At 57.8% G+C, this 13,829-nt stretch overlaps 1 protein-coding gene and 1 long non-coding RNA gene across 4 annotated transcripts; both read right to left on the reverse strand.

Annotated features, from left to right (window-relative positions):
• Positions 1-46: 46 nt before the first annotated feature.
• On the reverse strand, positions 47-5,838 carry LOC125153729 (uncharacterized). The gene is made up of 3 exons (XR_007147549.1): positions 5,767-5,838; positions 4,846-4,951; positions 47-2,036 (listed from the first exon to the last, which is right to left on the reverse strand). It is a non-coding gene; the product is annotated as an uncharacterized LOC125153729 (long non-coding RNA).
• Positions 5,839-7,646: 1,808 nt separating this feature from the next.
• ADAD2 (adenosine deaminase domain containing 2) lies at positions 7,647-13,355 on the reverse strand. Of its 3 annotated transcripts, XM_047835699.1 has the most exons (11): positions 13,078-13,355; positions 12,826-12,969; positions 10,078-10,218; positions 9,712-9,759; positions 9,482-9,607; positions 9,239-9,389; positions 8,978-9,145; positions 8,613-8,842; positions 8,270-8,498; positions 7,893-8,013; positions 7,647-7,808 (listed from the first exon to the last, which is right to left on the reverse strand). In XM_047835699.1, the coding sequence occupies exons 1-11, from the start codon at positions 13,286-13,288 to the stop codon at positions 7,704-7,706; spliced, it is 1,674 nt and encodes a 557-aa protein (XP_047691655.1). In that variant the 5' UTR covers positions 13,289-13,355; the 3' UTR covers positions 7,647-7,703. The 3 variants fall into 3 exon arrangements, with proteins under 3 accessions (XP_047691655.1, XP_047691656.1, XP_047691654.1); XM_047835700.1 differs by lacking the exon at positions 12,826-12,969; XM_047835698.1 differs by having other exon boundaries at positions 12,826-13,355.
• Between the last annotated feature and the right edge of the window lie 474 nt (positions 13,356-13,829).

Genomic DNA, 13,829 nt, shown 5'->3' on the forward strand with positions numbered 1-13,829 from the left:
CGATCCCTGAACACCTTTTTTTTTTTTTTTAACACATGGTACCATTTTGCTTTATTATTTGGAATTTTTTTATTATATACAAATAGTAGGTTTTTCTGGACCATTTGACAGTAAGTTGGCTACAGCATGGCCCTTTGCTTCTAGAACTTTAGAATATAGTCCCTGGAAAGCCTGTCGGGAAGCCATCCGTCCAAGAGGGGACTGGGAGTCTCTGGAGGAGACAACCAACAAAGCGTGTGTATGTATGTGCATTTCACAATGCCAAGTGTCCGTGATTTCTTCGGGTTCTCAAAGGAATCCATGATTCCCCCCCCCCGAAAATAGGAGAGGGAGCTCTAAGGTAAACCACTGCCTTCGTTTTAAGCTGGAGAGCCAGGGAGACCCGGAATACTTTGCGGGAGAAGGGGGCGATAGCTGTTCTAAGAGTAAGAATATTTTTTTTTACAAAACCACAGTACGGTTATCAACATGAGCACGTTTACCTTCAATGCAATGGTTTAATCTAATCTACTGTCTGTTCCAATTTTGTCAGTTGACCTAATAATATCCTTTATAGCTTCTCCCCTGACCAGGATGGGTCCGGCATCGGCTGGATGAGGCGTTTATGCGGCCTATCTCTTTAGCCTCCCATAATCTGGACTGTTTCCACAGCCTTCTGTGGGATTTCTGACACCAAAATTTTGGATGAATGTAGCCCTCCCTTTTTAAAAAACTTTTTTTTGTTTAACGTTTATTTACTTTTGAGAGACAGAGACAGGTGCGAGCGGGGGAGGGGCAGAGAGAGGAGACAGAGAATCTGAAGCAGCTCCGGGCTCTGAGCTGTCAGTACAGAGCCTGATGCGGGGCTCGAACTCACAGACTGCGAGATGCTGGCATGCGAGTGGAGAGGGAGAGAGGGAAGGAGAGCCCGGGAGCACTGGCTGGGCCCAAAGACATTCAGAGGAAACCAAAAGGAACCCTGATCATGCAGGCCAGATAGAACATGCCAGAAGGCCAGGCCTGCACAGGCCACCCTGGGCCACCTGTGCGAGGACAGTGTGTCCCCCCTGCAGATGAACTAGTCCCTGAGGCTTGGAGCTGGACTTTTCTCTTCGCCTCTGGTCCCTTCCCTCCTTCCCCGTCCCTGCCAGCTGGGAGCAGCGTGCCGCACGGATTCTCAGAACCTGCCCGTTTTATGCGTGTGGACGAGAAGCCTCGGGAAGGGGATGTAATGTGGCAATTCACACAACCTGAGCTGAAAGAGCTGGGATGACCTCAGCTCTGTGCCTCACGACCCTCGGCCAGCACCTGCCCGACCCGGCATTTGACCTCTAACCAAGGGGCCCCTCCAGGAACGTGATGTCAGCCCAAAAAGAAACAAAGGGCTGTCCCCCAGAGCCCTGTGGCTCCCTGGTCATCCGAGGGGCCCCGCCTGAGACTGCACTCAGCCCAGCTCTGCCTTGGCGGTGGCCTGCACCAAACAACGCGTGAAAAATGTGGCGAGACTTTGATAAGTCACCTTTGCTCTCGGGGACAAAACCAAGGGCGGCAGGGAACGGAACGAATTTGGACGCCCCAAGCTACAATTAGCCAATCTTGCTGTTCCAAAGGCTTCCACTGTACTTGGCCAATGACAAGCTTAAAATAAGATCCCCTGGGGAGCTCAGCAGTCCCAAGCTTCAGGGGTCCCCCCCCCCCCCCCCGCAACTCCAAGAGAAACATTAAACGATATTAAAAAGTGATGTTGTGGCTTCTCTGCTGTATTGGGGCAGGTCTGGTCACGGGGCCGCTGGGTGAGGGGTGGTAGGGGTCAGGGGTCATCCACCCCTGGGCCACAGCCAAGACCGATTGGGAGGGACAATAGTTGGTTTCCGGGCAGTATTGCTTAAGTGTCTGCGATGTGCCGGGTGTTGTTCTAGCCCGGCAGACGCGGTGGTTAGCCCGGCAGGTGCTGGTGTGGTCCTGAGTAGAGAGGAAGCCGGGACGCAGGAAGTCAGACCGCAGATAATTCCAGAAGGAAATGAACTGGACCAGACCAGCATAGCTCGTGGTAAGTCCTAGGAAGGAAGAGCACAGTTTGAGGACACCAGTGACATGGGGACATGCTGGGGCCCAACGTGGATAGGCTTCTGAGGAGGTCTCACTCGGTTCTCCCAGGTCTTTGGGTTCCCCCAGAAGCAAACCCTGAGTCAAGGACATACATGCAGGTGATTTATCCAGGACCCTGGTAAATACTGGCTGGAGAGAGAGAAGCGAGTCAGGGAAGGGAAGGCAGTACACCCAGGGTGTGGGATCAGCCCCACGGGCTGCTAGAGTTCAAGCCCGTCCGCACTCCAGTTGTCTGGGAGACGGTGTACCCAGGAAAACGCCAAAGGTTTATTGTATGAAAGTAAAGTTCCTGTCATCCGGATGCCTATTCCGGTGTCCCAACAGGTACAGCTTAAACAGTTTCTAGGACAGACCCAGAAATACCAGTTAGGGATGTTTCGTTTCCAAACACGGGAAACCCTATTCAGACTTCATTAAATAAGCAGGCAAACAGACAAAAGGAGACAGACTGGCTCTTATAACTGAAAATCCAGATGGAGTCAGGTAGGGCTTGTTCTAGGTGTTTGGCCAATGTCATCAATATCAAACAAGCTCAGATTCTCTGCATCTTCCCTCTGCCTCCCTCGGTGTGTCAGCTTCACCCCCAGGCTCCCCTCATGGCTACAAGATGGCTGCCCAAGCTCCAAGCCCCACAGCCCTCGTTCCGTCAAGCCCATGGAAGGCAGAAACCTTTTGTTCCCCCAGAATCCCAAGCATGTGTTTTCATTGAGTCCTACTGGCTGAGTGGTTTACTGCCACAGCCCTGAAACAATTTCTGTGGCTACACTGATGGGTTTACTTGAGTTGGGGCTCGCCCTGGAGCCGAAGATAGGCTCAATCAATCCCACCCAAACCACATGGCTGAGAATGGGGAGGGTGAGTCTTCCTGGAGGAAAATTGGGGCACCGTTCCAAAAGAGAAGGAGGTGCTGGGCAGGGACCACATCATTTGGGACAATCACAGCGTCTATAGGGTGCCGGCTGCCCCCACCTTCTGCCCCATCACTTCACACACATCCCTGGGTTCTCATGGCACCCTCTGAGGAAGGTATGATTATCCCCACTTTACAGACAAAGCAACTGAGGCTCAGGGAAGGTGGGTGAATAGCCCGAGTCACCTGGCCAACAGTGATGGATTCCGGATTTGAACCCAGTCTGGCTGGCTCCAGACTCTATGCTTTTTTTTTTTTTTTTAACGTTTATTTTTTTGAGACAAAGACAGAGCATGAACGGGGGAGGGTCAGAGAGAGGGAGACACAGAATCCAAAACAGGCTCCAAGCTCCAAGCCATCAGCACAGAGCCCGACGCGGGACTCGAACTCACGAAGTCGACTCCCAACTGACTGAGCCACCCAGGCGCCCCAAGACTCTCTGCTCTTAATCTCTACTTCCTACTGCCTTCCAGAAGCCCCTGTAATATATATGTATATTCCCAATGGGCTTTCTCTCACTACAGAGATGGTGCTAAGATCTAATCCTCCCTGAAAGACAGTATTCCACAGCGAGGATATTTGGTCTTTGAAAGAAGCAGGCTTCCTGGTCCAGAGGGACGTCCTGGCCCTTGGTTCTGCTCTGGGTCTCACACACTCACCAGCTCAGCTCGTTGGTGGGTTTCAAAGTTTATTTATTTTGTAATCTCTGCGCCCAACGTGGGGCTTGAACTCACGACTCCAAGATCAAGAGTTGCATGGTCCTCCGACTGAGCCAGCCAGGTGCCCCAAGGGTGTTAAGTATCTGTCAAAAAGCCCCCGGTCTCTGAGAGTCTCCCCTGTGCGAGGCCCCCGGCCAAGACTTCATGCACCTGATTTCGTCCACGAAGCGACCTCTAACAAATGAGAACATTGAGACACGGAATGGTCCCACAGAGGGTGAGGGCAGAGTTGACATTGACACTCAGCTTTGCCGGTTCCAGGGCCTGTCCCTGTGTTACCTACCACCTCGAGGCTGTCCTTTTCCCTTCCTGGTGGGGCCGGAGGCAGAGGCTGCCACAGGCTTGCCATTGTGGCACGGGGCTACACGGTCCTCTATGCTTTCCCTCCTGCCCTCACCCCATGAGCCCTGCAGATTCAGAGGAATACTCCAGGCCCTAAGCCAGGCGTCAGTAAACTACATCTGCCTCTCTTGTTTTTGTAAATAAAGTTTTATTGAAACACACGGCCCTTTCATTGCCTAGAGTGCGTTGGGGGCTATCACCACAGAGTCAAGTCGTTGCAATAGAGGCCGTAGGCCCACAAGTGGAAATATTTACTTTTTGGGTCTTTATGGAAAGTTTGCTGGCCCTGCCCTAAGTGGTGTGGCCCCAAGATGGCCATCTAATCCCCTGCGTCAATTCCACCAGCGGGAGAAGAGTTTCTCCCGAGTAAGCCACGGAAATTGCGGGGTTGTATGTCACAGCGTTTGGTCCACCCTGCATCCCGTTTCCTGTAGCAGCTTGTAAAGGCGTCCTCAGGTCAGAGGTCCACACCAAACCCTGGCCGCTGGCTCTGGCAAGGGTAAGGAGCCTCTGTCCCCAGTCACGTTGGCCGGGACCAACATCCACACGCGTTGTCTTCTCGACCAGCACCAACTCTAGGCAATGAAATGTTTTCCTTTCCTAATGGCCCCAAGACACTTGTTCAGTCCCGTACATACATCTCAGAGCCATCAGCCTCTGTGATTGCCCATTTTTTTTTAAGTTTATTTATTTTGGTAGAGATAGAGCAAACGGGGGAGGTGCAGAGAGAGAGAGGGAGACAGAATTCCAAGCAGGCTCTGTGCCGTCAGCGAGGCTCAAACTCACCAACTGTGAGATCGTGACCCGGGCCACAATAAAATGGAAAATTTCAGAATCTCGTCTGACATCATATTCGAGCACGAGGTTTCTATTCTCTCTCTGGAACCAACCCCTGTAAAGAGGACATCCTGTAATTCATTCATTTCCATTCAATGCTGGTTTATCAGGCATCTTCTATGTGGGAGACCCCTGCCCGGGGACACCGGGAGAAACAAACAGGGGGCCACCTCCGGGAGCTGGGAGCAGACAGGCCTGACAGCAGCCGAGAGCCAGGCACACCACTCTGCTACCTTCCCAGTTCAACCACCGAGATCCCCGCAGACTATGGCATCTGTGGCTGAGTCACATTGGGGGGGGGCTTTGAGTCGCGCCCAGCTAGATGACATCACCTCGCGATTTAAATACGGGGGCAAAACTTCACCCCCAGGGGATCAGGCCAAGAAGACATTAACAGACTCTCCATTTCGAAAGCAGCCTTCGTCATCGTCCTCACTGTGCGAAATGAAGACGGTCTTGGGAGGAAGGGCTCGGACAGGCAGATTTATGCCACGCGGGAACAAATATTCCTTACTTAGCAGAACACAACAGAGTTAATGTCACTTTGAATAACTTGTTTACCCAGTGATTATGTGATGGATGGAAATCAAAAGCCTCTTGCCTGACACTGCAGCGTGGGGTGGCTACTGTAGGCACCCCCGGGGTACAAAAAGTAAATCAATGTAAATTATCTCCTGGGGACAACAACGTGCAATAAACAGGCTAATTAATAGGCTTGGGTGTTTTAAAAATCCTCTCTTCCCGGAAAACAGTAACCAAGAGAAATCATTATTTCAGAGTCGCCCCCGAGAAGTTTCTTTTAGAGAAATAATGACTAACGGGTAAATTACCCAGCAGTTTCCTCGGGCAAATAAGATAACCGGAGCTTACCTGGCTTTGGGGCCGCCCCCCTGCTTCAAACTTCCCTGGGCACAAGCGCATTCCTGAGCACCAGGGGCCAAGGCAGCCCCTCCCCACCTTCCCCCTCCCGAAAGTCCCCTCCCCCTCCCCTCCCCTCCCTTCCTCACCCCTCCCTTTCCCTCCTTTCCTCCTCCCCTTCCCTTCCCTCCCTGCTCCTCTCCTCCCCTCCCCCTCCCCCCAGCAGCTTCCTGGGTGTTCTGCAATCACACCAGCAGGACCACTTTCTTTCAACTGCACCTCCCACCTCGAGACCACCACCAGGCAGCCCTCCTGATTACTTGTCTAGATGCGGTGACCCAAGTACGCTGAGGTTAAGTGGCTGGCAGAGGCCACACACACCCAGGGGCAGAGGGGTGGTCCGGAGGGAGGGGACACCATGCCAGGATTTCAGCATCAGCACTGGCCTGGCCCCGTTGACCCAGCTTTCCAAGGCCCACCCGGGGGAGCAGTCTGTGGTCCTGAGCCTTAAAAGGGCTGTGGGTGCAGGGAGCCTCGGGCCGCAGGGTGTGTGGGGCCGGGGAAGGAGGGGGGGCGGGCATGATTTCAGCCATCCCTGGCCCCAGGTCTCCAGACGTCCCAGTGGCCCGTGCACCTGTTCCGTGGACACTGTCCAGGCTGGCAGGCGCCCAGGTGTCCAGACACGTGCAGGTGCAGCGAGGTTGGTCTTCCCCCCCCCACCCCAGGCCCTCAGAGCACCTGAGAGCCCCCCCTCCGTGGGCTCCCTACAGCCCCCTGGAGGGAAAGCGAGGAAAAACGCCCACCAGGCCCTGCTAGGCCCGCAGGCCCAGGCATTCCCTCCGTCCACCCAGGCGGAACAGCTGGGGCGGCACCGAAGGACCGAGGCCCCGCTCTGCACGACCCCCTCCGTCCGCTCCCCAGGGCTGCCGTAACAGGTACCCCACGCCACCTGCCTTAAAACAGACAGTTATTCCCACCCGGCTCTGGAGGCCGCAAGCCTGAGGTCAAGATGCCGGCAGGGCTGGTTCCTTCTGGAAACTCTGGGGACAAAACCAGCCCGCGCCTCCCTCCAGGTTCTGGTAGTGGCTGGCCATCCTCGGCGTTCCTCGGCTTGTGTTCCCAGTGCTGCCGTCTCTGGGTCCGTGTCCACACGGCCTCCTCCCTCTGTGTGTCTGTGTCTCTTCTTAGAAGGACCCCAGTCATGGGATTTAGGGTGCCCGGTCCCGGCCTCCCCTGGAGCTGGCAGGCAGGACTGAGCCACGGCTGGCGCCACAATAAAGTGACTCTGTGTTTACAAAAACCACAGGCCCAATGTGGAGTCGCTTAGCCTGAGTTCGCACACCGGGGTTTGGGGTTTGGGGTTTGGGGTTTAATTCATAATCTCACTGCAGTTTCACCCTCCCCAGAAAGGTAGCCTTAACTGGTCAGTCAGGAAGTTTTCAACCAGAGCCACTGAGTCGGCCACCTGGGTCCTCTCTACCCCCCAAAGGAAGAGGAGGTAATCCGCATGATAAGACACTTTGCTTCTGCCCCTAGAAAGTTCCATGCCTGGGATAATCTTTTGTTTGTTTTTTTTTTTTTTGCTAATAACATTCTTGCTCTCCCCCTCCTTGTAGAACAACTTTCCATGTTGTCCAACTCCTTGGAAGCCCTCTCTGCTTGCTAGGCGGCCCCGCCCCACTCATGCATCTGGAAGCAAGAGGGCTGCAGGTGACCCCCTCCTCCCCAAAAAAACCCAGCAACAGCTAGAATCCCCCAGAAACTACACTTTTATTTAAGTCCCGGTGTGCCATAGTCCCCACCCCCCACCCTCCACCCTGTAGGCCCCTCCCTGTAACCCCAACTTTCCCATGCATCCCCCCCAGCACCCCATGCACCCCCCCACCCTTCCCCAGAGACAGCAGGGTCCAGCTTGGCTCGGGGACCTCGTCCGCTTCAGCAGGTCGGTTTCAGTCTCTGAATTTGTCCACGAGTGGTTTTGGGGGCCAAGCCCCCAGGCCCTGCTGGTCCAGGAGGAGAGACAGCTGCCTGCGAGCGTCCTGGTAGGGTCCAGCCTAGGACAGGACAGGAGAGTGGGGGGGGCGCGTGCCTGCTGGGGGTGCGGGACCGAGGGGCTACAAGGGTGGCAAGGCGCTGACCTTGGCTGCCTCGTAGGTCTTCAAGGCCAGGAGGCAGGACTTCCCGAGAGCTCTGGCAGCCTGGCGGAAGGCCCGGAGGAAGGCTGCCTTGCAGAGGCGGGAGGGAGGCCCGAGGGAGGCCCTGGAGTTGGAGAGAGGAGGTGTGAAAATCCCCCATGGCAGAAAGACTATCAGGCCCGCGCCACGCCTCTCCTGCCACCTCCTTTCTCGCCCTGGTGATCTTGGGCTCGCGGGTGTCACAGGGTGGGTAATGGAAGCACCGGCCACAGTCCCAGAGCTAGGACTGGAACCAAGCTGGGGACCAGATGTACTCTCCCTCCCCGTGGGCAGGGAGACAGGGACCCCTCACCACCAGCCCGCCCATCGGCCTTTCTTACTCGGCCTTTACACGCCCGGTGGCCACATCCACAACCTCAACGTCGGTGTCCCCCAGGCTCCAGTTGAGGCTCAGGCCATGGCAGGCACTGGAGGTAGGATCCGAGGGGGCCACAGGGGGCCCTGCAAACAGGTGCAGCGTGGTACGGGCATAGGGCCCCAAGACCCCGTCTAGGTTGGGCCGGGTGTGGATGGCCCTGCTCAGAGTTGTGGGGTCGTGGCAGGGGTCGGCTGTGGGGACAGAGGCACGGAACGAGGTCTGAGTCACACACCCCACCCAGAGCCCACCTTCCACCCTCGCCACAGCTCCCCACCCCCCGCCCCCTCCCCCACCAGGGGCCTCACCCAGGACAAGGCTGGTGGCATAGAGGGGAGGCAGGAAGTGGGCGAGCAGGGCGCCCCCCAGCCCTAGCACGACCCAGCGTGCCAGCTTGTCGCTGGTGGAGAGGCAGCCCACGTGGGTGTTGCGCAGGGCGGGCGCTATGTAGCACACGGGCCTCAGCTCCCCGCAGATGTGGGCCTGCATGCGGGAGGACGGGCTGTGCAGGAGGCTGCCCTCAGCGGATGGTGGGAGGCTGCAGGGGGGCAGGGGGGGCAGGGGGAGCGCAGGCACCGGACGTGAGAGTCAGGGCTGTCCTCCTAGCCCCCCCATCCTGCCCTCCCCGATGCAGGCAAACCGAGGGACCCCCCACCCCGGACCCCCCACATACTAGATGTCATGAGCAGCTCCCTTGGGGGTGTTGCTGATGTACAGGTGCAGGAAGATCCGGGGCTTGAGGGCAAAGGGGGGCCCGGGCCCAGGCTGGGGGGCCAGTACCGACCGTTCCTTGCCCTTCGGGCCACCCTGTGTCGCCAACAGGAGCTGCCGGAACAAGAACCTGGGAGAGGCAGGTGGCGAAGCAGCTGGGGCCGTGGGGCCCCGCGTCCTGCCCCGGGGCTGCCCCCCAGGGCCTGCCCTGCCCGCCCCTCACCTGCGCAGGGCCCGGCGGGCCACCACCAGCCCGTGGCCGTCGTGGAGCTGCCGGCCCGAGAACTGCAGCCGGCGGGCACAGCTGCTGCTGCCTGTACCCAGCGCCACCAGCTGGTAGACCTCCTTGGCGTGGCCCCTGGCGCCGGGGACCTCTGTAAGGCGAGGGGGCGGAGACGTGCCAGCCAAGGCAGGGGGCCCAGGAGGGGGGTGGGGGCTGCAGGCTGCAGGGCGGGGCAAGCCCTACCTCTCTCCAGGATGACCGCAGCCACAGTGCCCTTACAGGCCCAGTATGGGGAGGTCTTGTCCACCAGACGGTCAAAGCCGGCGCTGACTATGGCCGCGCAGCGCTGCTCGTGGGTCAGGAAGTTCTCTGCATGTGGGGGGAAGGGGGGAGGGGGGAGGGGGGAGGTGGGGGCCCCGCAGGCTGTGCCCCTCTCCTCACCACGGGGGCCGGGTCAATGGGGGCCCACCTACCTACGCTCAGAGGATCGAGGGGAAGCCTGCTGGGGGTCTCTGGGGACTCTGGAAGAGAGACAAGGGGGCAGGTTGCCATGGGTACCAGCGCCTGCCCTCCGGTTTTTTGTCCTTCTGGAAGCCAAGAAGTTCCATCGGTGGGAGTGTGATCGGATCATCTTCCAGAAACCCCAAATTCCTGGGCTGCCCCTGGCTGGCCGGCCGGCCCTGCACCCCCAGCGGGGGGCAGGCTTCAAAGGAATTAGAGCAGGGGTCAGCTCACATCCCGCTCCCCGGCTCCCCACAGGCCAGGTCCTGATGCCCAGATGGTCTCTGCGACACCCCAACTGTGCACACGCCCCCACTGGGGTCACCGGCCCCCCTCACCTGGGCTCCCCAGCTGACTCCGGATGTAGCGGAGGGCGGAGAGCGCCGCCTGCTGTCTGGCCTCCGGCTTGCTGCTGGCCTTGACTGAGGGGCAGAGCAGGCCATCCACCTCTGCGCACACGGAGAACGGGAGGCAGGGGTCTGAGGAAGGAGGGAGGGGGGTGAAGCTGTGAGCCCACGGTCCATCCCCCAGTGGGCCCACCTGAGCCACAGCCGCTTCCTCCTCACCCCACCCCTACCCTCACTGCCACCTATTGGCCGTCGGGCAATTTTGCCACAAAAGAAAACCACGAGAAACAAAAGAGGGGGGCATTCACTACAAACGACATAATGACACGTGAAAAATGAGTAACAATATTAAAAAAACTACCACAAAATACAACACGTTTGAATGCACTCCAACCGTGCAGTGTGGATCCACGGCAGTCCTGCACGAGGAACTGATTTCGTTCTGGGGACCGTGGCCAAGGGCCTGTGTTCAAAGCCCCCGCGTTCACGCACGGCATCAAACGGTTTTATTTGCTCGCTGATTCTGCTCCTCGGTCGGCAGCACGCTTTCTCCTTCTTGGCTAAAACGTCTTCCTTCTTTTAAGAGAGGAATCCGTTTCCAAGTACCGGGCTGCCTGCGACTAGCCGAGGTCTGGGCTCGTGTTGCGGGAGCCTTAGCGCAGAGATTCACTCCCTGTCGGAGGACATCCGGAATGCCCCCTAGCGGGTGCAGGAGGAGCAACGGCATCGGAGAAGCTCCTGGGGCCGGATCGACCACAATGGGGCAAGTGAAGACACCTGGCGGACCTCCCCCCCCCAACCCCGCCTGCACTCAGGCCTCCCCCCCCCCCCCCAGCTGACAGTGCCCGTGGTGGGACAGAGCACAGGCCTCCCTGTGGCAAGTGCAGCCAAGGACGAGGTTACCCCGTGCTCTAGTGCCCGCAATCATAACCTGAACCCGGTCCCGGGGAGACACATAAACCCAAATGGTAGGACTTTCCACGAAACCACCAGCCTTTAGTCTCCAAAAACATCAATTTTCCTGGAGACGAAGACGGGCCGGGGAGTGGTTTCACATAAAAGGAGACTGAAGAGACGCGGCAGCTACATGACAGGTCACGCCGAGTGGGAAAGTGGTTATTACCGGGACAACCGGCAAAACGCGGGTGTAAGTGGTTGTTAGGTTACAGCATTACATCAGTGTTGTCGTTCCCGAATTTGATCACTCACCGTCGTTATGTAAAATAATGTCCTTGTTCTCAGGAAATACACTTGGGCATTCAAGGGGTAAACTAACTTTGGTCAGAAAAAAAAAATAATGTATTTATATATACATTAAGAGGGGGAGAGAGAGACATCCACAAGACAGAGGTGAAAAGGCTAACTGAATCTCGGTGAAGAGCTTCCAGGAGCTCGTCCTTACTATTCCTTACAATGTTACCAAATAAAAACTAGGAACTAAAAACAGCGCCCACCCACATAAACAAGGGGCAGGGGTATCCTAAGCAGAAGGGAGAGGCGATATAACCCAGTGGTTCACACAGTGCAAATCGGCTACAGCCTCTCTGGCCTCAGTCTTCCCGTCTGTAACATGGGGACAATACCATGCCCCTCTTAAGGAAGAGTCATGAACACTCAATGAGTTCATGTGGCCGAAGCCCTTCCAACAGGGGCCTGGCTCATGGCCCAGGACCCAAGAAGGTGAGCTATGATCGTCTGTGCTGAACCCGTCTTCTCATTTTCTGCATTCTCGATGCTTCTGAATTTGGGGCTTTGATCCTGGAGACCGCCTCTCCTAGGACTGGCTAACTCCTAGAGAGGACAAACCACTTCCCTGCAAACGCACCTCTGACACAGAAACCAACCAATCCAGAGCTCATACCCCGGCCACCAACCCTAGATCACCCCACGGACAGGTACTGGGCAAGTAGGGATCCCCTCATAAGCCCCAAACTTACTCAGTGCCTTGCTTTGCACAATCGTAGGCTTACCCAGCGTACCTACCCTGCCTCAAGCATTCCTTCCCAAGAAAACCCCAACAAAGGCCCTGCGTTTTTCTCTCCCCCCCTCCTGCCTCCCAACCAGTTCTGGTCCTGTCCCCTGTGGCCCTATGTGGCGAGGTCTGTCTCCTTTTCCTACGGATCTGAACTTCTTCCTCTTTGACAGTCATTTCCACGCCTGCTGCCTTACCACCCATGATGAAAAGAAGCCCCAAGTACGTTTTTAATACGGTACGTTTCGGGCTATTCACTTGGGGTTCTCTTCGGCAGTTGTACAAACGCTCCCAACAGCTGGACAGATAACTCTCTTACCATCTCCTTAGAAACTGGGAATGCTCTGGCATAAGGGAACCTGGTTTGGGGACCCGGGGTCCTGCTCTGTGTGTCTGTGTCGGAGGTGGGGGCGGGGTGGGATACACTGAGGAAGAGGAAAGGACAGGGTAACCAGTACAGCTCCATCCAGGGCTGCCATGATCACACTGGGCTTGAGAAGTCACTCTGGGAGCTACAATGTCGGCATGGCAACTGTAATTGCATGCAATTGGCCCTCAGAAAAAAACAGTGCAGAAAGGCTGGGTGGCTTGGGCCAAATCCCTTAACCTGTCGGAACTTTCAGAGGGCGACTTGCTGAGACCTCGCCAGTTGGATGTCTGGGGGGGCTCACAGCAGGTCTCCAGCAGGCGGGCTCCAGGCTCAGGCCCCAGCTCACGGTCCCTCCTCCACCCAGGGAGCGCTGCGATCGGGGGCCTCGGGGCCTCACCTGCCGTCTGGTCCTCTCGGAAGACCAGGGAGACGCCCAGACTGGCTGCGTACTGCGTGAGCAAGGCCACGGCCTGGCCCGGCGGCGGGTCCTTGAGCTGCAGGCCCAGCTGTCGGGCCGGCCTCGGGAGGTCCCCGGCGGGCCCTGCGGGCAGGACAGAGACCCTGGGGGACCTCCCCATCCGTGCCCCCAAGTCTTCCCGTGCCCGGGCTGCCCCCAGCTCCCTGACTCCGGTCCCCGCCCTGGGCCCACCGTCCAGTGCTGCCGAGGCCTGGGGCTGCCCGTCCCTGTCGTCAGCGTTCTCCGCACTGGGGGCGACCGCGGGCTCCCAGGGGTCTTGGCCCAGGCTGGCTGAGGGCTGCCAGGGGCTGGGCCTGGGGTTGATTTGCAACGACGCCGCCAGGCGAGGCTTCCTGCGGCCGCCGTCATCCGTGCCTGGGGCGGCGCTGGCTGTTGAAGCCATGGCTGAACGCGGGGACCCGAGAGGAAGGCTGACCCACTCTCGCTCTGACTGCGCCCTTTTACGCGCGTTGGCGCGGCTTCACGTGAGGAGCACGGGGCTCGGCGGACTTTGCCTGGCAAGCCCCGCCCCCCACCTCGCTGCTGGCCAATGAGAGCCTGCAGGGCTACGTCGGACAGCCTGCCCAGCCAATTGGAAGGCCAGCCTCCTGGATCTCAACGGCCAGGATGCGGGGCCCCGGTTGAGCGATCTCGCTAATATCCCCCTTCCTGGGCGGGGGGGACTTCAAGCAAGGAGTGGGGAGGGGAGGAAGGAGGGCGAGGTTCCCGTTACGTGTTCTCCCAACCCCGAGTGGTCCTGGAAGTGAAGACCAGGGAAGGGGCCCGGGGATGCGCATCCAAAGCCTCACCCTTGCTCCCGCCCCAAGATGCCCCCAACTACACTCATCACACCAGACCGCCCCCAACCAATAAGCTTGAGTGGGGTGGGGGTGGGGGGAGTCCTTAAGTGTTATCAATCCGAGCAGCTGCCCAGCATCTGACGG

The sequence above is a fragment of the Prionailurus viverrinus genome, chromosome E2, assembly GCF_022837055.1.
Source record: "Prionailurus viverrinus isolate Anna chromosome E2, UM_Priviv_1.0, whole genome shotgun sequence".
Lineage (NCBI taxonomy): Eukaryota > Metazoa > Chordata > Mammalia > Carnivora > Felidae > Prionailurus > Prionailurus viverrinus.